Source organism: Adiantum capillus-veneris, chromosome 3 (assembly GCF_014529385.1).
Source record: "Adiantum capillus-veneris isolate H3 chromosome 3, ASM1452938v2, whole genome shotgun sequence".
NCBI lineage: Eukaryota > Viridiplantae > Streptophyta > Polypodiopsida > Polypodiales > Pteridaceae > Adiantum > Adiantum capillus-veneris.
The window spans coordinates 126,955,353-126,977,174 of NC_140933.1; the positions used below are offsets into that span (position 1 = coordinate 126,955,353).

Below are 21,822 nucleotides of genomic sequence, written 5' to 3' on the forward strand. Positions count from 1 at the left end.
AAAAGGCAGATTGTCGACGCCCTTGAGGAGATCAAAGCCTCTTACACTAGAGTTGAGACAATGCAAACCAATGTCTCTGGCATGATTGAAACGCTTGGCTCTATGCCAAGTGTAAAAACTCTTAAAAAGTTTGTTACCTGCTGAGTGAGGATGGCAATGGGCATGGGAAGTGATTGAACACAATTGCATTGCATGGGGGTCACATGTAGATGAAGAGTTGGATACGATTTACATTAGGTTGCTTGATCCCTATTTCTTTCCCAATCTTAAGCTCATTGTCTTAAAGCAAGAGCTTGTGTTGATTCGTCATTACAAGATTTACTTGAGTTGGATCCAAAAAATAGATTTAAAAGAAGTATGTCGAGCTCCAGCTCAATAAGATCAGGTTGAAATAGCATGACTAAGAGTGCTATGTAGATATATTCTAGAGCCTTTTTGGCAATGATGTAACTTTTGAAATCTTTTTGATTGGAAAGTTCCAAAATCTTTTTTGGTTTGAAATCTCTCTTTGTTGATGTGCTTTTGTGTAATCTCTCTCTCTCTCTCTCTCTCTCTCTCTCTCTCTATATATATATATATATATATATATATATATATATATATATATATATATATATGTCACTGAATGTAGAGAGAGAAGGACAATCCATATGAAATGTTTGCAAGCATAAGTGAAAATGGCCCCCCTCTCTCTCTCTCGCACCCAACATAGAGTAACCGGCATTTGCATGTAAACAAGTATCATTTAATTAATTATAGTAAGAGCGAGCGCACTTAGTAGTTCCAGGCAGTAATTAAAAATGGAACGTGTTGCTTATGACGTGATAACTTGTTGCTTAGATTGGCCCCCATCCCACCATTACCCTGACGTTCTAGTTAGTCTACTCTTGTAAATCAATCCCGAGAAGACCAAAATCCGGGGGCGGGGGGGGGGGGGGGGGGCGCATCTCACTCAGGCTTTTTGGGTAACGGGGGGGAGAGAGAGAGAGTGCCACCATGGACAAACGGAGCCAAACTATTGGCTAAGAACGCCCGACGAGGGGGTTTGTGACGTAGCAAAGCGCCAACGTGGACCTTCTAATAAATTTCAACTCGAGCAGAGAGAGAAGACAGGAGACCGCCGCGAGGGAGCGAAAGGAGGAGAGGGTGAAGCGTGAGCGGAAGGAGGAGAGGGAGAAGCGTTTAAAACTTGTGTTGGGTGATGGGCCTGTGGGAAATGCCATGTAGCAGTAGGCGCGGCTTGCGCTCATGGGCGTTATTGCTTTTCATAGCCTCATTTTTCCAGTTGCGCCTTTCCTCGTCAGATTCAGGTATCCTCCTCAAACTACTCTGTAGATCCATTTTTCGTTAACGAAACTGCAAACCTCTGGCTTCATTTTGGATCATCCAGTAACTTCTCAACTGCTATTCTTTTGAAGATTATACACTTTAGGAATCTGCATGCCAGCTCCAGTTTAGCTCAAAATCGAGAATTTGTCTTTGTTAGCCGTTCAAATGGAAAAGCATTCCATTTGCAAATATGTAACAACCTGCAGGACTCCTGCTTTTCGTCCCAAGGTTAATCACCCAACCAAGGAAGCAGAAAATAAAAAATGCAAACCTGCTAAAGAATTAATAAAATGGTGGCAAATTTTCAAATCACTACCCTTGTAAAAAATACGTTATTTATTGCGAAAATTCAGCAGGCACTGTTATGTGCCATGTCATGCGGTACATTACTTGATCAGTTCCAGTAATGATCATTTGGAAGGGAACCTTTGTTAAGTCAACACGGCATGCATGAGTGCCCTTTGTACCTTGAGCTAAACCGTTGTCAGGGTTGTCATACGGTAAAGCATGGTACGGTTTCATACGGAAAAATACAGTGTATTACAGCTTATATCATACGGTTCATATAAGTACGGTGTGTTTTTAAAAAAGCTCTCAAGGATTATTTGATTTCGTATGGTGTGTTGTATCATACAATTATAATTATAATTGTAGAGTACAATGTATTTATTCGATATGGGCATTCATACGGCGTATGGAAACTGCCATGACCATTGTGAACTGAAAAATGTCATTTTCTTGATTGAACTCAGCTATATAATTAGGAAAGTGGCCTTCAGGTATTGCGGGGAGATGGAAGACGACACTTACAAAGCCATGTGCTTGAACAAGCCACCCGAAAACAAGTTTCCGTGTCTTGAAGAAGCATCATGTGATATGAGAAGGGTTGGTGTCACAAACTTTTTATTTTCGAGAAAAAGATCCTTCTATTAGTTAATGAAAGCTGCCCATAGGGCTACATCCACCTCTGCAAGAGAGGGCTACAACAAACATGATGGGGAGACTCTCCCAATGAAAAAACAACATATATACAATGGGGCTAAATCAAGAGATGGGAGGAGGGAAAAGCCACACAGGTGGACAATAGTGCCATCTGAGCACCCCCTGGACCATGGAGTAAAACGGCCCAGGGCGCCAGAGACGAAGGAAAGCCTCGCGGCGCTCCCGCATGCGGTCGGAGCTGCCGTGTAGTCCCTCAAGCTGTCCTCTGAGAGTGTGGATCAGCTCTAGCCAAAAGTCACGAACAGTCTCCGCTGGTGGTACAGGGCGAGCCTCAAAGATGCGGAAACAACGGGCCCGCCAGATGAACCAGAGAGCTAGGCCGCTGATGAGCTCCCAACACTCCGCTCTCTCACTGCTCCACTCCTGTGGAGTAAGGTCTGTAGCAGGCTGGAGTGTAGGTCGACCCCCCTGTATCACTATCATCCTGCTGGTGGAAGATAGCTCAAACTGAAGTGCCGGGCCCGTGAGGGTGGACCAAGCCGCCGCCCCCCAAGTGTACTGTCGAGCCGTGGAGAGGGCAGGCATCAGCCGAAGAACTCGTAGCCACACCTGCTGGGTCAAGGGGCAGTCCCAAAGACAGTGTCGCTGACTCTCCACCAACTGGTCACAGGCTGTACATGCGGCCGAGAGACCACTATGTACAAGCCAGCTCCCTACTGCTGTGGCTCTGTGTGCAACCAACCACTGGAACAAGGTGAAGCGCCTCGGCTGTCTGGAGTCCCACAGCCTCTGCCAAAAAGCTGCCAAGAACTCAACTGTGAGACCCTCTTCCTGCCATTGACGTGCTGCAGCGGGGCGGGCCTCTCTCTGTGCTGCAAGTATATGACGTCCAAGCCGAACGGTGTACTGAAAGAAAGGGACTCCTGGGCGGTCTGCAGAAGAGAGTGGGTCCCTCCATAGCCACTCACCAGGATCCCACTGTACTCGTGCCAGTGGACAGCACTCCCAAGCCCATAGCCTCTAGTGTCCTGTCTCAAGAGCTGCTGGGTCAGGGTCTATGACGCAAGTCCTCCCACAGATGCCCACAACTCGGATCCTCTGGAAACAACACTCTGCTACCTGCGGGGCCTCTACTGCAACTCTCTGTAATCGTCCCCCACCCTGAAGCTCGAAGAACAGGGCTGGGACAGTCTCTGAGCAAGCCCTGACTGAAATGAGAACCTCCAGTCGTGTGAAGGCTCCCATCCACCGGGGTGCTACTGGCTCGAGAGGCGTGAGCCAATCAGCTGGAACTGACTCTGAGATGTCCTGACACATGCTCTGAACCCCTCTCATGCCCTGTAGCTGGACAACCTGCACCTCCTCTGACAAACCTGTGAACTCTAGCCAGTCACCTAGAGAGCGCGCTGGACCTGCTGCCATGGGACCCCAAGAAACATGAGGCCTACTCCCAACCAAGTGGCCTCTCTGAGTGCTAACCATGGGGTTCCAGACGAGGGGCTGCCGTAGGCGCTCCTCCGTGCACGTCGGCTGTCGCTGCTCTAGGCCACGCCGCAATAGCTCCCAAGAACGAAGCAAACTCACAGCGAATCGGTCCTCCAGTCTCCTGCTCAAACCAACTCGGCGCAACTCGGTAAAGATCCATCTGGTCGAAGGTTGCCAAGGGCCTCCTGACTTAGGCACCCTGGCACGAAGCCTCTGCAACAAGAACTCCTTCCAGGGCTCCTCGCCTGGAAGAAGTCCTCTGACGACGAACTTCCCAAGAAGGGCTCTGCTCTGCTGTGCTGGATCAATGATCCCAAGCCCTCCCTGAGAACAAGGAAGTGTGATGACCGACCAAGCCACCTTGGCTCGGGCAATCTGAGTGTCGCGACCAGACCAAAGGAAGTTCCTGATCAACCTCTCTACCTGGCTGATGCAAGAACTCGAGAAGATCCAGCAAGAAGTGATGTACCACATAGTCGCCAACAACACCTGGTTGGCAACTACTACTCTACCAGCCAGCGAAAGTCGTGCTGAGCTCCAATGTAATAGCTTTCTCCTGATGGACAGGAGAAGAGGAGCAATCTGCTGCTCGGGGGACAAATCCAAACCAACCTGACAACCCAAGTACCGAACTGTAGTCCCTGGAGGAATCCACCTGAAACCCTCTCCTGGCATCCAATCTGGCACAGGAGCACTACCAACTGAGAAAGCCACTGTCTTTCTCCAGTTGATCAGTGCGCCCGATGCACAGCAGAAGGTCTCCAAGGCGTGCCCACATCTGTGTAAATTGGCCTCCTGGCCCTCTAAGTACAAGGCTGAGTCGTCGGCAAACTCAGCGTCCAGAAGCTCATCTCCCCGTATAGGGAGTGCTAAGCCCCTCAAACCAACCTGCTGTGACACCAAAAATCTGCTCATCGCCTCCGCATAGAACAGAAAGAGAAAGGGGGCAAGAGGACAACCCTGTCTGACCGATCGTGTGAGCATGAAGCGCTCACCTCAACCTCCTGCCAAAAGCACCTGACTGTGGGCCTGCCTGTACAAAGCTGACACCCCTCTGATCCAAGCCTCTGAGAAGCCTATCCTACGTAGCGTGCCCTCTAGAAAGTCCCAGTCAACTCTGTCGTATGCCTTCTCAAAATCGAGAAGAAGAATCACAAGGTCCTCCCCACGGAGCCGTGCAAGGGCAGAAGCCTCCCAAAAAGTGAAGATGTTGTCAAGGATACTGCGTTCCTTGACAAAACCTGTCTGAGTCCCATGTATAAGGCTCTCCAAAAGTGGCTGAATCCTCAAACTCAGAGCCTTGGCAAGAATTTTGTAGGCTGAGTTGAGAATGGTGATGGGACGCCACTGTCGAATCTCATCCAAGGAGCCACCCTCCTTTGGAATGAGGTAAATCAGGCCCTCACTCATGCTATCCGGCATCACTCCTGTGTGTAGAATGTACTGAAAGGCACTACAAAGATCTGGGCCAAGCAGGTCCCAGTACTCCAAGAAGAAGGTGAAAGTCAGCCCATCCTCACTTGGACAGCTACCACGAGGGAGGGCCCTAAGAGCCGTGTGCAGCTCCTCAAGCTGAAGAGGTAACTCAAGCCTCTGCCGCATCTCCTCAGTCACAAGACAAGGCATCTGTGCCCAGACCTGCTCCCTGCATGCATCCTGTCTCTTTGACTCGGGCTCAGCCGACAGTAGCTCACGGTAAAAGTCAGTAGCAACTGCACGCATATCCTCTGGCTCACAAACAACTGACCCATCGAGTCTCCTCAACTGATTGACCTTGGCATGCGAGTGCCGAGTGTTAGGGAATAAAGGCCTAAGTGCCTTGTACTTATTAACTTATAAGTTAATAAGTACAAGGCACTTAGGCCTTTATTCCCTAACAACCTCCCACCTAAAGGCAATGTACCTTGGGAGATCAAAGAATTAACTAACTATGATACATCAGCTGATCATGCACTTACTCATCCAACACCCATCATCTGTCGGCAATATGCAAACCGCTCTGCTGGAAGACTCTTGGTCAAAAGATCTGCAGGGTTGTCATTTGTGTGCACCTTGACAAGTGTAATGCTCTTGTCATCAAGCACACTCCTGATAAAATGATACTTCACCTCTATGTGCTTTGTCTTGGCATGAAAAACAGGATTCCTTGCAAGCATAATAGCACTCTGACTATAACAGTGTAGCACAGGAACCGGTGACTTAATGCCAAGCTCTTCTACCAAACGCATGAGCCACAAAGCTTCTTTGCATGCCTCAGTGGCAGCCACATACTCAGCCTCAGTGGTAGACAAAGCAACACATTTTTGCAGTCTAGAAATCCAAGAAACTGCACCTCCTGTGAATGTAAACACATATCCAGAGGTAGACTTCCTGCAATCTGGATGTCCAACAAAATCTGCATCTGTAAAGCCATGCACAGATGTCTCACTCTTCCCAAAACAAATGCACAAGTCTTTAGTGCCTTTCAAGCATCTCAAGATACACTTCACTGCTTCCCAATGCTTTTTGCCAGGATTGCTCATGTACCTGCTTACCACTCCCACCGCAAATGCAATGTCCGGACGTGTAGCAACCATAGCATACATTAAACTGCCAACGGCTGATGCATAAGGAACCTTGGCCATTTCAGCCCGCATATCATCTGTGTTTGGGCAGTCATGTGCAGTCAGTTTTACATATGGAGGCAGCGGAGTACCAAGTGCCTTTCCCCCATCCATATGAAAACGATGTAGCACTTTATTAACATAATCTCGTTGAGATAGATACAGACTCCTGTTAGGTCTATCTCGAGAGATACGCATGCCCAAAATATGATTAGCATCACCAAGATCCTTCATGTCAAAGCGATTCTTTAAGCTTTGCTGTAATGCATCCAACTCCGTGACATTGTTACCCGCAATAAGCATGTCATCAACATACAAAATCAGCAATAGAAGAGATCCATCACTTGCCGTTTTGATATACAAACAGTGATCAGAATTACTTCTTTTGTATCCTTGAGACCTCATGAATGTATCAAACTTGTGATACCATGCACGGGGAGACTGTTTCAAACCATACAAGCTCTTCAAGAGTCTACATACTTTCTTCTCTTGCCCCTTTGACACAAAACCTTCTGGCTGCATCGTATAGATTATCTCAAGCAAATCGCCATGCAAAAACGCTGTTTTGACATCCATTTGCTTTAACTCCATATCTTCAGAAGCAACCAGGCCTAAAACAAGACGTAATGTGGCAAGCTTTACAACAGGAGAAAAAATCTCATCAAAATCCACACCATGCTTTTGCTTGTACCCTTTAGCAACCAAACGTGCCTTGTACTTAGAAGAAGCATCAGATGTGACCTTGGTCTTGTAAACCCATTTACATGGCAGAGCCTTATGCCCTTTAGGCAAATCAACCAAGTCCCATGTATGGTTTTTCTCCAAAGACTGCATTTCCGAAACCATTGCTTTGAACCATTTCTTACTGTCTTCCCGTTGCATAGCCTCTTTATAGCAAGACGGCTCACCACAATCAGTAAGCATGACATAGTCCAAAGACGGTTCATATCTATCGGGAGGCCTTGTCACCCGAGTAGACCTACGCACCCAATGATCCATAATAGGTGGATTTTCAGCCTGTAAACCATCAAAAACAGCAGGCTGTTCAGCCGGTTGCATCGCAACAACGGGCGGTCTAGGAGCATCAACCTGTTCCCCTACCTGTGGTGCATCAATGGCAACTTGTTGGGGCTGATTTTCAGCAGCTAAGGAGCCAGTAAAGCGGTAGCAGAGGGCGGGGGAGGGCATGAGGAGGAGGAGGGGAGATCGGAAGGCGGAGCGGCTGGCGAGAGTGAAGCGGAGGTGGTGGCTGGCGTAGGGGGCTCCTCCTGCTCAAGAGGACCAAAGCGGTTCCCCGTGGGAACCCACTACTGCTGAGTAGGCACCTGGGGGCCACTCTGAGTGCCAGGCTGTCGCTGTGGCCCCTGGCGTCGACGGCCACGGGCCTGCTGCCACCCCTCCTCCGCTGGAGCCCCAGGCTCGGAGGGTGGCGCTGAATCTGTGCTCTGTGTCGCTGGCTGTGGCTGCGGCCCAGCCTGCCACAGCTCAGCCTTGGCAGGCTGGGGCTGAGGCTGAGGCTGGGGTGCGGGTCGTGGTCTCCTCCGTGGACAGGCCTTCGCTAGGTGGCCCATCTGTCTGCAAATGAAGCACTGGTTCGGGAGACCCGAGTACTCCACACTCTGTCTAAACCAACCCCCACTCACCCGAGGCAGAAGGATGACCTTCGGGAGCGTGTGGGTATCTCTGACCAAAACTCGAACTGAAGGGATGCCAGCCGCCTTGGCAGCTACTAATGCTGCCGTACGAGGTGTCTCCAGGACATTTTCGATGGCGGAGCCAATCCTGGAGAGAAGTGGAAGGTACTCCCTCCGCAAACCCGGAAAGCAGACTGAGATGGGGATGTCCGCCTCCTCTACTAGCACATCCGAAGACGGGTCAAAACCATGTCGCCACTGTCGAAAGTGGGCGCGTGATGCTCGGATGGCCAATGGACTCATAGCTATGACCTTGGAGGCCATCTCGGAAGTCTCGAACTCAATCTGGTAGTACCCCCGTCCGAGAATCTGGACATCCAAGATCTTGCCCACCTCTGCGAGGAGGCGGGCCTGGAGAAGGTCTCGCAGCTCTCCTCTGCTGGGACGAGTGCCGAGAACCTTGCAGATGACAGAAGTCGCTTGCAAGCGTTCTACCTCTGTGGCAAGGCTCGCTTGCTCTGCCGGCGTAAGAGCAAGTCGAATGGTGGGCTCAGCGGGATCGGGCGAGGGGGCTTCAGGCGAGTCCCTCTGAGGTGAAGCTGGAGCCTCCATCTGTGTCTACTGTTGAGTCGAAGAAACGGGCGGCGAAGAAGAAACCTGCAAACAAGTCAGCCAGGCACTTTTCCGAAGAGAAAGTGCTGCCGAGCTGGGTGCAAAGGGCCTTCGGGAGCGAAGAGGGGGGGGGGGGGGGTGATGAGGAGACAGCGAGGGCGAAGAGGGCAGCTGTGCAATGTGCGGGTGCACAAGCAGCAGCGAGCGGGGGGGATGGAGCGGGGAAGGCAGAGCGAGAGGAGGGCAGCGGGCTGCGGCAGCTAAGGGGAAGCGCGCAGACAAGGGGGGGCAGCGGGCTGCGGCAGCAGTTGGGGCAGCTCGCGCAGATAGGGGGGGGCAGCGGGAGGGTTGAGAGGCAGTGTGCAGGGGCTGAAGGGGGTGGGGGGGCAGCGAAGGGGCAGCGGGGGGGGGGGAGGAGAGCAATGGCGCAACAGCAAAAGGGGGGGGGGGGGGGGGGGGCGAGCAGCAGTCCGGTTTGTTTTTTTATGCCTTGGTGTCACAAACTTGGACACTCCAAGTCAAGAATCTACCACTTAGATGAGATTCGAGAATCATGATCATCATAACGTATTTAGCAATCATATCCAGATCTCACCGATATGTAGCAGATGTTGGGATTGACTAAATCTTGTTACTACACATCTTTTTATTTTACGTTTCAATCAAGCAAACCATGCCTATGACCATCCCCACAAGACAGTAGTTCACAAATCACACACTTAGTTCACACTGAACACTTGTATTCAATCTAGCCATCTCATCCTTCTGGAACTCTTAATGCACTAGAATTTCATTCACTTAGGCATCACATCCAGATCTCACCCATCTGTAATAGATATCGGGATGCACTAAGTACTTAGCCTTCACATCCAGATTGCACCGATCTCTAACAGATGTCTAGATGAACTAAGTTCAAATCATTCATCAGAAAAAATGCTGCAGACATTTTATCTTTCTCTACATGCCTCTAACGCATGAAAGAGCACATGTCTTTAGTTCAATCAAGGAAATTTCCAATTGAGTTCCCTTTGACCTGTTGGCCTCCTTGTCCTTGGCACCTCAATCTGGATCTCTGGAATTCTCTGATCTACTTGTTGATTGAATGGCTTGACAAATCAGCAGTTTGTGACACTCCCCCCATGAATACTCCTCCCGAAACCCGAAGTCTGCGCCATGCGATTCAAAGGCCATATACAACCAAATGCCCTACAAACCGTAGCCTACGTTGCTCGGAGGTTCAGTTTACAACTAAACGCTCCCCCGACCGCAGCCTACGTTGCTTAGAGGTTTCCAAAGACAACCCTTATATGAATACTCCCCCATGATCAAGGCCCAAGCCATGAGCTATTTAGATATTTTCAATCACAGTTTTCTCCTCAATACTCCTCCCAGACCAATGTTGGAGCCATGAGTTAATTCATAGGTCAAACAAAATTGAATGATCCCCAGACCTCAGCCTACGTCATCCCGAGTTTTTTTTGTTGCTAAATAGACTATTTTGATATTTTTTTGAGTAATTTCTATTTTGTGAAATTAGGATATTTAAATGTGTACACTTGAACTGTGAAAGTCAGGAATTTTAGATCTATTGGAATTGATAAAAGCCATTAGGAACGGACAACTCTGATGTGTCATATGATGGGTGACATTAAGCATCGCGAAGGAATTGTACCGTTAGTTCGGTGGGAGAGATTGGTAAGTGGGTATTCCTGATGCGTCACATGATGGGTGACGAGAGCATTGGATAGGGAATACTCCATTGGTCTAGGAGCAAATTCAAACTGGAAATAGGAATATGTGTAAAGACGTAGGCACAAGAATAAAGATGGGTTATGAGAAGCTTTTTCTAAAAAGTGGGGTATTTTTAAGTGCTTTTCGAGAAAAGTAGATGCTTTCCCGCGAGGAATCTATGTCTGCATAGCATCTATGCCTGAGAATTGCATCTAGGGACACCTGGAAAGTGTGGTATTGCATCGGTTTTCAGTTTATAACAAGTTCACATTTTTTGATTAAATGATCGGCCGCCCACTTCATACGTGGGCAGTGTCACAAACTGATGATGTGGCATGCCAAAATGGATCCAGTTATAAGTTATCTCAACTTATAGGGTCCCGTCCAATGGGGCCCTAGGGACATTAGATTAATAATAAAAAAAGTGATGATTGGCCGTACGGATCACCGCGAATTGGGCTGGCTGGCTGTACAGACGCCCGGAAATCACGTTGACAGTGCTGATGTGGCAGCTTATAGAATTTTGCAATTTGTGTAAGCTGAATTTAGCGCCAGCTTTTGGGAGTTATTGCTTTTGAGTTTGAAATCTTTTCATGTGCTTTTGAGCCTATGAGCAGAGAGGACCCGCGGGCAACTGTATTTTTCTCAAGCATTAATATAAAAGGAAATACTGAAAGGGGCGCCAGTCTTTGGGACCAATCTCTCTAGGCATGGAACTTGTCACAAACTGTTGACGTGTCAAAGCCTTGAAGAATGGAGCCAACTTGCAGATCTTGACCGAGGGTCCTGAACCCTAAGAAGAACAAGTAACAGAAGAAGAAGAAGTCCTACCAACTTATGGGGACCCCGTCCGATGGGGCCCCAGTGACATAAAGGAAGTAAAATAAAGCAAGACCCACACACACTCACGCAAAAACTGATGATGTGGTAGCTGTACGGACGCTCCGCGTTTTGCACTGACTGCTGATGTGGCAGTTGTACGGAATTTCGCAAAACGCGCTGACAGCTTTTTGGCATTGCTTTTGGACCAGAAGCTTTTGAGTTTTGAAGGCTTTTCAGGCCAAGGGACTTTAAATATGAGGTTAGGGCTCATTCTCTGGCATGCTTCCTAGAGAAGGTGTAGAGACTGGAGTACCGGCTTGTACTGTGTTGATGCAATATAAAGAAATACTGAAAGGGGCGCCAAGGTTTGGGGCCAATACTCTCTGGGGTGGAATTCCGCCACTCTGTGTCACGTGTTGTCTCTCTCTCTCTCTCTCTCTCAGTTTAGTTGTTATTGAAGTGCTAAAAGTCTGTTCAGTTTGTTCTTTTCTATTGGCACGTGGTGCCCGTCTTGTGACAGTGGTATCAGAGCATCAGGCGTGTGCTTTTTTAAAAGCACACGGTCCTACAAAAGAGCAGACAGAGCTATTGGAATTTTTACTTGAAGTATCTTCGGGTCCCGACCCCGGACTTATTAGCCACTCCCACCCTTACTTCATCACGCATCGGGCATGCTCCCGTCTTCATCGCTCTATCTTACAGGGCATAGTCCACAAAGAATTCAATACGTAGAATTCATGGATTCAGCAGAATATTTGCAGTTTTTGCTCAACGAGCTTCACGACATTCTTTCGTGGCATCCTCAACAGAATCTTTCGATGTTGCAAAATTTTCAACAATTTTTGAACTACATGTTACCCCCTCTGATGCCCCAGGTTGTACCTCCTCCTTCGGCATCTGAAAGTGCGAGAGCTTCCAACCGGCAACCTTCTCAGCCGTCTGTTCCGATCGGGGGAGTCTTCAGGAATATGGTGCAGCCATCTGACCCTGATCCAGTGCAATCGCCTTTGCCACCACCATTGCCACCACCTCCACCACCGCCGCCACCAGGCTACAATGATTGGAGCCCATATGGATACCCTTATTATCCATACCCGGGATATGCGTCTAACCAACCCAAAGATTTCAAAGATGGCGGCACGATAGTGAAATTTTTCATTTTTCGCGGGGTGAAAGATTGCAAGAAAGCATTGCAGTTCCTATAGCAATTCGACAACATGTATGCTATGGGGAATTATACAGAAGAATCCAAGATTTCTTGAGCAGCGGGATTTCTTAAAGATAATGCTATGCAAAGGTGGAGTTCAATCGCGACACAACCGCATGCTCCAAGGACCTGGCAAGCTTTCAAGACAGTTTTTGCACGTAGTTACATGACTTCGATCTTTGAAGTCCGGATTTTGGCAGAGTGGGGCAACTTGAAAATGCTTGCCACCAAAACCATGGACGACTATAACCAAAGGTTTCTCGACGTGTACCTTCCGGTGTCCTTTAAGTTCATTTCCTTGGAGGACCAGTGTGAGCGCTACACCATTGGACTTCCATCACCATTGCAGGAATATTGTCTCTCCAAGCAAGTCTCTACCATGCTAGAGCTTATGGACCATGCCGCGGTCGTCTACAAGCTCATGAAAGGGAAGTTGGAGTTTACCGCAGAAGAACCTCCGGTCACTAACCAGAACTCCTAGCAACAACGAACAAATTCTTGGGAATCCCGTGAAAACCAACCTCAACGGCCTCGTCTGACACAACGTCAACGAGACGCCTTGTTACAAGAAGGCCGATGCTTCGAATGTTTCTAAACAGGGCATACGTTCAATACATGTCCTGAGCGAGCCTCTATGTCCTCAGTGCAACCTTTTGTGTCAGACAGATCCCCGGGGCCACATCCGGCCAAGAAAGCTAGACCTGCTATTAGACTAGTACCCGATATTTACACCTCGAGAGTTTTAATGAATTATGTAGAGCTTATGGAAAAGTCAACGGCTTGAAAGCCCTTATTTTCTTTGACCCCGGAGCTATGGAGAAGTTCATCCATCCAGAATTCTTGAAGCAGGTGCACTTTGATTATGATGCAGAGGGTGGAGAAATTGAAGCTGAGCTAGCCACAGGGCAAACTCAGAAAGTGGTACCGCTCATTGGTGCACTTCCAGTGACTATACAAGATTATCATGGAAAAGCCGATTTCCACATTATGAAGTTGGGCAATTGCGACGTTCTCTTGGGCATGCCCTTGCACGACAAGAATGATGCAACTCTCCAGGTCCGGAACTGAACCATCACCGTGATGCAGAAGGGCAAGCTAGTTGTCCTCAAAGTTCGGTTGTCCGAACAAAGCCCTGAATGACCTCTCTAGTTGTTTTCTAGTTAGATACTTTTGAACATTGTTTGAGAAAGTATTGTTTGACAAGCAGCGAAGTTGAGATCACATATTGTCAAGTTTGGTTCTTTGCTCTTCGTAGATTTGTAGTAGTATTCATTTTTCGGTTTCGTATTTAGCTTACTTGAGGACTTAAGAACGTGTTCCGTTAGAAATTGTTGTGTGAAGTTTGATTTCTAGGATTAAGTTTTTAAGATGTCTTATCCTTTTTTTTTTGGCTTAAAATTGAGTACTTGTTTTAAGCCAAGTAAGTTGCGTCAACTTATTTTACACATGCCTTTTCTAAAAACATTTTTAAGTTAATAATGTTTTGTTTTATCTAGTTTTGTTTCCTAGCAAACAAAGTGATTTAGTTAGTTTGTTTGTTTGTTTTTGTTTTTCTTTTCTTTTCTTGTGTCCCTTGCATTTATAGTTTTATGAGTGCTTTATTCTCTCTTATAATTCGTGAGTTCAGACTATTCTGAACTTATGAAGGTATATATTTGACATTTGTTTGAAATGGATGCTATCTGTTTTAAACCTGTATTGGTGTCGATTTGAATTGTTTGACTCTGGTTTTAAATACTGGTTTCAATGATTGGTGATTTTGATCCCGGGTGGAGAAGTGAGAAATACTGTTTTGGTATTGTTTGAACCTCGGAACGACGCAGGCAGATGCCTGGGGAGCGTTTGGTTGTATGCTTGAACCTCCAAGTGACGCGGACTGCGGTCTGGGGAACGTTTGGTTGTATAGTCCTCTGAGCTCATGGCCCGGACCTTTTTAGGTTATTTGCGAGGGGAGTGACGAGGTAGTCATTGAGTAGCTTCATATGCAGACCGTTTGTCTCGGGGGAGTGCTCAACGGCGCTGTTTGTTGTGTCTTGTAACATGCATATGTAAGCATTTGTGTTGCATTGTGATGTGCCAACTATTGAATATTCCTAACTGGATGAGGTTGGCTGGGTAAGTAATTTTAGTGCATCAGACACCTGTGGAAGATCAATGGGGTCTGGGTGTGATGGCTAATTTTACTATGCCATCATATCAACAAGTTCCGATTTGGACGAAAGGAGAAGCCAACTCCTTGATCAAAAGAGCGGAAAGGAGAACTCCCTAACAAAAAGAGCAACTGATTGTCCCTCGGAATGACCCTCAAAATTTTTTGAGCTAACTTGAGTTGTTTTGCAGATATGCTGTAATTGCGGACGATTACTTTTTTTCAAGAATGGGGGATGTCACAAACTTTTGATGTGTCAAAGCCTTGAAGAATGGAGCCAACTTGCAGATCCTGGCCAAGGGGCCTAAACCCTAAGAAGAACAAGTAACAGAAGAAGAAGTCCTACCAACTTATGGGGACCCCGTCTGATGGGGCCCCAGTGACATAAAGGAAGTAAAATAAAGCAAGACCCCCACACACACTCACGCAAAAACTGATGACGTGGTAGCCGTACGGATGCTCCGCATTTTGCGCTGATTGCTGACGTGGCAGTTGTACGAAATTCCGCAAAACTCGATGGCAGCTTTTTGGCATTGCTTTTGGGCTAGAAGCTTTTGAGTTTTGAAGGCTTTTCATTGTAATTGCTTTTCAGGCCAATGGCCTTTAAATATGAGGTTAGGGCTCATTCTCTGGCATGCTTCACGGAGAAGGTGCAGAGACTGGAGTATCGGCTTGTACCGTGTTGATGCAATTTAAAGAAATACCGAAAGGGGCGCCAAGGTTTGGGGCTAATACTCTCCCGGGTGGAATTCCGCCACTCTGTGTCGCGTGTCGTCTCTCTCTCTCTCTCTCTCTCTCTCTCTCTCTCTCTCTCTCAGTTCAATTGTTATTGAAGTGCTAAAAGTCTGTTCAGTCTGTTCTTTTCTATTGGCACGTGGTACCTGTCTTGTGACAGTTCTACGCCGGGCTGTGTCGACTCAATTGAACTGTGAAGTATTTTAAAGTGATCCTCTCTCGTGCGTCGTGCGAGATTCTTGACTTGTGGTGCCCGAGTCCAACGCAAGCTGATTTGCTTCTTGGGAGGGGTACCTGATGTTGATGAAGCGCTAGTCCCATGGAGAGCCTGAAGCTGTTGATACCATGTGCCAAAGTCCAACGCAAGCTGATTTGCTTCTTGGGAGGGGTACCTAATGTTGATGAAGCGCTAGTCCCATAGAGAGCCTGAAGCTGCTGATACCATGTGCCCTGGCTCTGATACCATGTGAGTGCGTGTGTGGGGAAGCATGAGAGGAGAGAGAGCGACAGTAGACACAAACGCAGAGATGGTGAAGAGGGGCGATCAGCCCCCCTTGACTACCATGAGCAAAAGACCCAATACTATCAGATGTGTGTGGAAGTGAAACCGGCCTGTTCAATCCAAAAAGGGCGGTAGACTTTACTTCAAACCTTGATTTAGCTTTCACCCATTATTAGTCGTCTATTCTACCTGTACTTTCAAGACACAACAAAGGGGAGAGGGATACAGGCTGCTAGATTGCACCTGTATGAGTAGACCGACACCAGATTGGCCCCTAACTTAGGTGCCCCTTTCGGTATTTCTTTATTGTTTAACAGAGGGAATAAACGCTGTGGTTCCCTACAAGCTGCCCCGCACAAGCTTGGCTGAATTTCAACTCTTCCGGCCCGATTTCGGCAGCATAACTGTACTAAGACACTTCACAGTAAGTATTCCCACGCATGGCATTAATGACCTTCCCGACGCATATGGGCACTTTGCAAAACCTAGCGAGAATCTGCAGCACGCTGAATTCTCTGTTTTCAGCCCCGAAAATGCGTTAGATCACTTGTACAACGGTCCCCTCGCGTCCCCGAACCTCCTGGGGGTATTAGGGACAGTTTAGGGCCAAAACCCTAAACCTGCAAAAATACACAGCAGGCTGTAATTTACTGTTTCGGGCTCTGTTTCGCGTGCCGGTCGCATCCGTAGCAAGCCCTCGAGCTCCCGCACCTGTAGGGCTACTTGCCCTTTGAATCGGACGAGATTTCTGGCGTGAAACCTCTCCGAATTCACCTATACCTGCAGGGGATTAGCCGCTAGCTAATCCAGTACCTGTGCAAGAGGCTCTTGCCTCGGCAATCGCACATGAACCCACACAACTGTACATTGGTCAATTGAAAAGCCCACTAGAGGGGCATAACATACTGCCATAGAGGAGAGAGAGGGTAGTGCGTAGCGTGAAGGGCATCACTCCTGGCACCGCACTGTACATAGGAGGGAAAGCAAGCACTCCATAGCTCTTAACCTGTGACAAAAACTGAAAATGAGCCTCTCCCAGCTTAAAAATCAGCGCCACTTCTTGTTGCATGAGGAAAGTGCACCAGAATGTGCCACTTGGCGCATTTATAAGCATTTTCCCGTTTCGGGGTTGCCGCCTAAAAATCTCCCAACCGGTTGCGCAGTTGACTTCACGGTAGAGTAAGAAAATGTTCTCCTTGTCATTCCGGAGGTAATGACGCAAACACATTTTCACGTCCCAAAATAGCAGTTTCCTAAATTTTAGGAGATGCTGCCATTGTATCTTTCTAGGTCATCTGACCCCCTTTGTACACTGTAGCCACACCAAGAACTGAAATGTAGGCTCTGTAGCAAAGGATTCCACTTTGGCTAGTCAATGACCCCACTTTGGCTAACCATAGTCTTTGTCCAACCTTAGTGCTCTCTCTTGCCCTTAGGCCTGGACTCCCTCTAAACAGTTCCACACTAGCTATGCAATGCAGGGCAGTTAGATTTCCCGAGGGGTGTTTCCAAAAAGTGAAAGTAAATAGATAATAAGAAAGAAATCAACAAAAAGGATAGATAGTAGTCACATGCTGGTGACATACCCCCCTCTTGAAATCTCAAACGTCCTCGTTTGCATCTATGTCGTACATGCTCACAGTCAACACTGATGTATTCAACACCTGTCGACACATACATGCGTATTGTCAACCTTGGTGTGTTCAACACCTCGTCGACACATGTATTGCCTGCGTGTGAACCCTGTCCCAATGACATAGTGGTAGCTTCGCACTTTGTCATTGCTTTGAGTCACTGACTTTCCAATGACAAAATGGTAGCTATGCATTTTACCACTGTCTTATAGTACATGTTGGATCCCGTAACACTTTCAAGCATACCCAAACCGACAGTTTAAGAATGGAGTTACACATGTACCCTTTAATAGAAGCAATTACTGTATCCTTGACAAACTGACAAGAAATACTCACTTCTATAGCACTAACCATACTTTTGGACATTCCATAAGAGCTATTGCCAAACTGACAATCTGTACAGCTCTAACATTCATGTAACAGGTATTTCATTTGAGCTCACTTTAAAATACCATGTACATCATTTCTTTCAGAAGCCATTGTCACACTGACAATCCATGTAGCTTTGAAACTCAAGGGGTCAAGGTAGGTTGCAAATCGAAGGCTTCAAGGTAAAGTGATAACACAGTTGGTGACTCTGCAAGTTCACCTTCTTTCACCACTTAGCATCCATTGGTGGATAGTTTCTGAACTTTACCAAGTAACGCCTAGCAACCTTGCCTTTCACTTTTCTTTCCTTATGTGCCAAAATCTGTTCGGGGACCAAGATCTCGTCAAGTTCCTCGACTTCCGACTGATCTTCAGCTGGCATATCCTCTGGCACATCACCCACATAGGGTCTGAGAAGACTCACGTGAAACGCATTGTGAATCTTCCAACTGTCAGGCAATTTCAGCCTATATGCAACATCACTGATTATGCCGCACACTTGAAAAGGCCTATAGTAACGCATGCTGAGCTTTGGAAACAGTCTTTCCTTGCCCTTCATCTTCTTTAACCTTGCCTTTTCAAAGCGTAAAAGCACCCAATCACCAAGTGAAAATACCACTTCACGACGGTGACGATCAGCTGCTTTCTTTTGCTTTGCCTGAGTCTTTTCTAAGGCCACTTTGACCTTCTTGTACATTTCATCCATGTCCTGAACATATCTGCTTCAAATATCTTGTCCTTTGTATGCAGTATGGGAGGAACTTTCTTGCCACCTTCAACTATCTCAAAAGGTGCCTTGCCAGTTGATGAATGCACTGTATTATTGTATGCATGCTCCACCAATGGCAAATACTGCTCCCACTTTCCTTTATGCTCTGACACATAGCACTTCAGCAGATCTAGGACAGTAGAATTTGCCTCTTTTGACTGCCCATCTGTTTGAGGATGAAATGACGAAGAGAATTTGAGCGTTGTGCCCATATTCTCAAACAAGCCTCTCCAGAACAAACTTGTCATGCGTGGATCACGGTCGCGAACAATCGACTGTGGCATGCCATGATACTTGAAAATATTGGTCATAAACAAGCGTGCCATTTGATTTGGCTTTATCTTCTTCCTGACTGGAATAAAATGAGCCTGCTTGCTAAATCTGCAAATGATGGTCCAAATACCATCGTTTCCTGTTTGCGTTCTCGGAAGATCAAAGATAAAATCCATAGCAATACTTTCCCATGGTTTATCTGGAATAGGTAGTGGTTGCAATAACCCTGGTGCCTTTTGCCTGTCAAACTTGACCTTCTGGCATATTAGGCATTCTCGCACAAAGGCATCCACATCTCTTCTCAATGTAGGCCAATAGAAGAATGTCTCAACCGCTTTAACTGTAGCATGGATACCACGATGCCCTACATACGGTGGGACATGACTCTCTTCCATAACTTTGCGTTGCAATGGCTTTGTGACACAATCTGCCATGCATCATCATGAACCCATCTTTGAGAAGATAGTGTTCATGACGTTGTCCATCCATTAGCTGCTCGAAGACCCTTGCAAAATCTTCATCATTTGCATACTGTTCTCTCATATCATCAAGTTCATGATGATAAGGAATTGACACAGCTGAAATTTGTGGCTTCCTTGACAAGGCATCAGCCGCAACATTCTTCTTGCCTTCCACATGCACAATCTGAAAGTGGAACATGGACAAGATATTTGCCCATCGCATATGCTTCTCAGATAACTTTGCCTGTGTCAGGAAGTATCGCAAGGTCTGATGGTCCGTTTGGACAACAAAGTCTGCACCTAGCAGGTAGTGTTTCCAACTTAAGAGCGCATGAATCACAGCCAATAACTCTTTCTCATAGACCTGCATGGTCATCTCTGGCCCTTGCAAGATTCTACTCTCATAGGCTACTACCTTGCCATCTTGCATTAGCACTGCACCAATGCTACTACCACAGGCATCACACTGGACCACAAATGACTTCCTAAGATCTGGCAACACAATGACTGGATCTGAAGTCATCTTTTCCTTTAAGAGATTAAAAGCTGAAATCTCTTTCTGTGTCCATCTAAAGGTGATTGCCTTCTTTTGAAGAGCATGTAAAGGTGAAGCAATCTCAGCGAAATTTTGGATAAACCTTCTGTAATAGGAGCATAGTCCCAAGAAACTTCGGACATCGTGCATCGTCTTCAAATCTGGCCATGACTTGATCGCTTCAACTTTTGCAGGATCCATTCTAACACCATCCTTTGAGACAATGTGTCCCAGAAAGTGGATCTCTTCCAAAAAAAATTCACTTTTCTTTGCATTGATGAGCAACCTATGACTGCGTAGCTCTTCGAACACAATGGCCAAGTGATGCCTATGCTCCTCTTCATTCTTTGAGTAGACTATCATGTCATCAAAGAATGTACCAACAAACTGTTGGTGTGGACGGAAAATTCTGTCCATCATCCTATTGAACGTAGCAGGAGCATTTGTGAGACCAAAGGGCATCACTAAAAATTCGTAAAGGCCAAACGTTGTTCTAAAAGCAGTCTTGTGCACATCCTCTGATCTAATGCGGATCTGATGGTACCCACTCTTTAGATCTATCCTGCTAAACATAGCTGCTCCTTCTAATTTGTCCAGAATATCATCTATTCTAGGTATAGGGAACCTATTCTTGATGGTATTCTTGTTCAGTACACGGTAGTCGATGCACATACACCATGAGTTGAAACCGGCCTGTTCAATCCAAAAAGGGCGGTAGACTTTACTTCAAACCTTGATTTAGCTTTCACCCATTATTAGTCGTCTATTTTACCTGTACTTTCAAGACACAACAAAGGGGAGAGGGATACAGGCTGCTAGATTGCACCTGTATGAGTAGACGGACACCAGATTGGCCCCTAACTTAGGCGCCCCTTTCGGTATTTCTTTATTGTTCAAAAGAGGGAATAAACGCGGTGGTTCCCTACAAGCTGCCCCGCACAAACTCGGCTGAATTTCCACTGTTCCAGCCCGATTTCGGCAGCATAACTGTACTAGAACCCTTCAAAGTCAGTATTCCCACGCATTAAATGACTTTCCCGACGCATACGGGCACTTTGCAAAACCTGGCGAGAATCTGCAGCACGCTGAATTCTCTGTTTTCAGCCCTGAAATTGCGCCAGATCACCTGTACAGCGGTCCCCTTGCGTCCCCGAACCTCTTGGGGGTATTAGGGTCCGTTTAGGGCCAAAACCCTAAACCTGCAAAAATACACAGCAGGCTGTAATTCACTGTTTCGGGCTCCGTTTCGCGTGCCGGTCGCATCCGTAGCAAGTCCTCGAGTCTCCGTTTCATCGTGCCGGTCGCGATCTGCGGGGGAATTAGCCGCTAGCTAATTCAGTACCTGTGCAAGAGGCTCTTGCCTCGGCAATCGCGCATGAACCCACACAACTGTACATTGGTCAAATGAAGAGCCCACTAGAGGGGCATAACATACTGCCATAGGGGAGAGAGAGGGCAGTGCGTAGCGTGCAGGGCATCACTTCTGGCACCGCACTGTGCATAAGAGGGAAAGCAAGCACTCCATAGCTCTTAACCTGTGACAAAAGCTGCAAATGAGCCTCTCCCAGCTTAAAATTCAGCGCCAACTCTCTCTTGCATTAGAAACTGCACCAGAATGTGCCACTTTGCACATTTATAAGCATTTTCCCGTTTCGGGGTTGCCGTCTAAAAATATCCCAACCGGTTGCCCAGTTGACTTCACGGCAGAGTAAGAAAATGTTCTCTTTGTCATTCCGGAGGTAATGACGTCAACACATTTTCAGGTTCCAAAATAGCAGTTCCCTAAATTTTAGGAGATGCTGCCATTGTATCTTTCTAGGTCATCCGACCCTCTTTGTACACTGTGGCCACACCCAGAATTGAAATGTAGCCTCTGTAGCAAAGGATTCCACTTTGGCTAGTCAATGACCCCACTTGGCTAACCATAGTCCTTGTCCAACCTTAGTGCTCTCTTGCCCTCAGGCCTGGACTCCCTCTGGACAGTTCCACACTAGCTATGCAATGCAGGGCAGTTAGATTTCCCGAGGGGT

General features: G+C 47.2%; 1 protein-coding gene across 1 annotated transcript in view; it reads left to right on the top strand.

The window, feature by feature from the left end:
* Nucleotides 1-1,091: 1,091 nt before the first annotated feature.
* Nucleotides 1,092-21,822, top strand: part of P58IPK (DnaJ P58IPK-like protein) — a 38,379-nt gene continuing 17,648 nt past the window's right edge. The window contains exon 1 of the mRNA XM_086509162.1: nucleotides 1,092-1,310. Coding sequence (XP_086365288.1) covers nucleotides 1,202-1,310 — 109 coding nt within the window. The 5' untranslated portion in view covers nucleotides 1,092-1,201. The remainder of the gene's footprint in view (nucleotides 1,311-21,822) is intronic.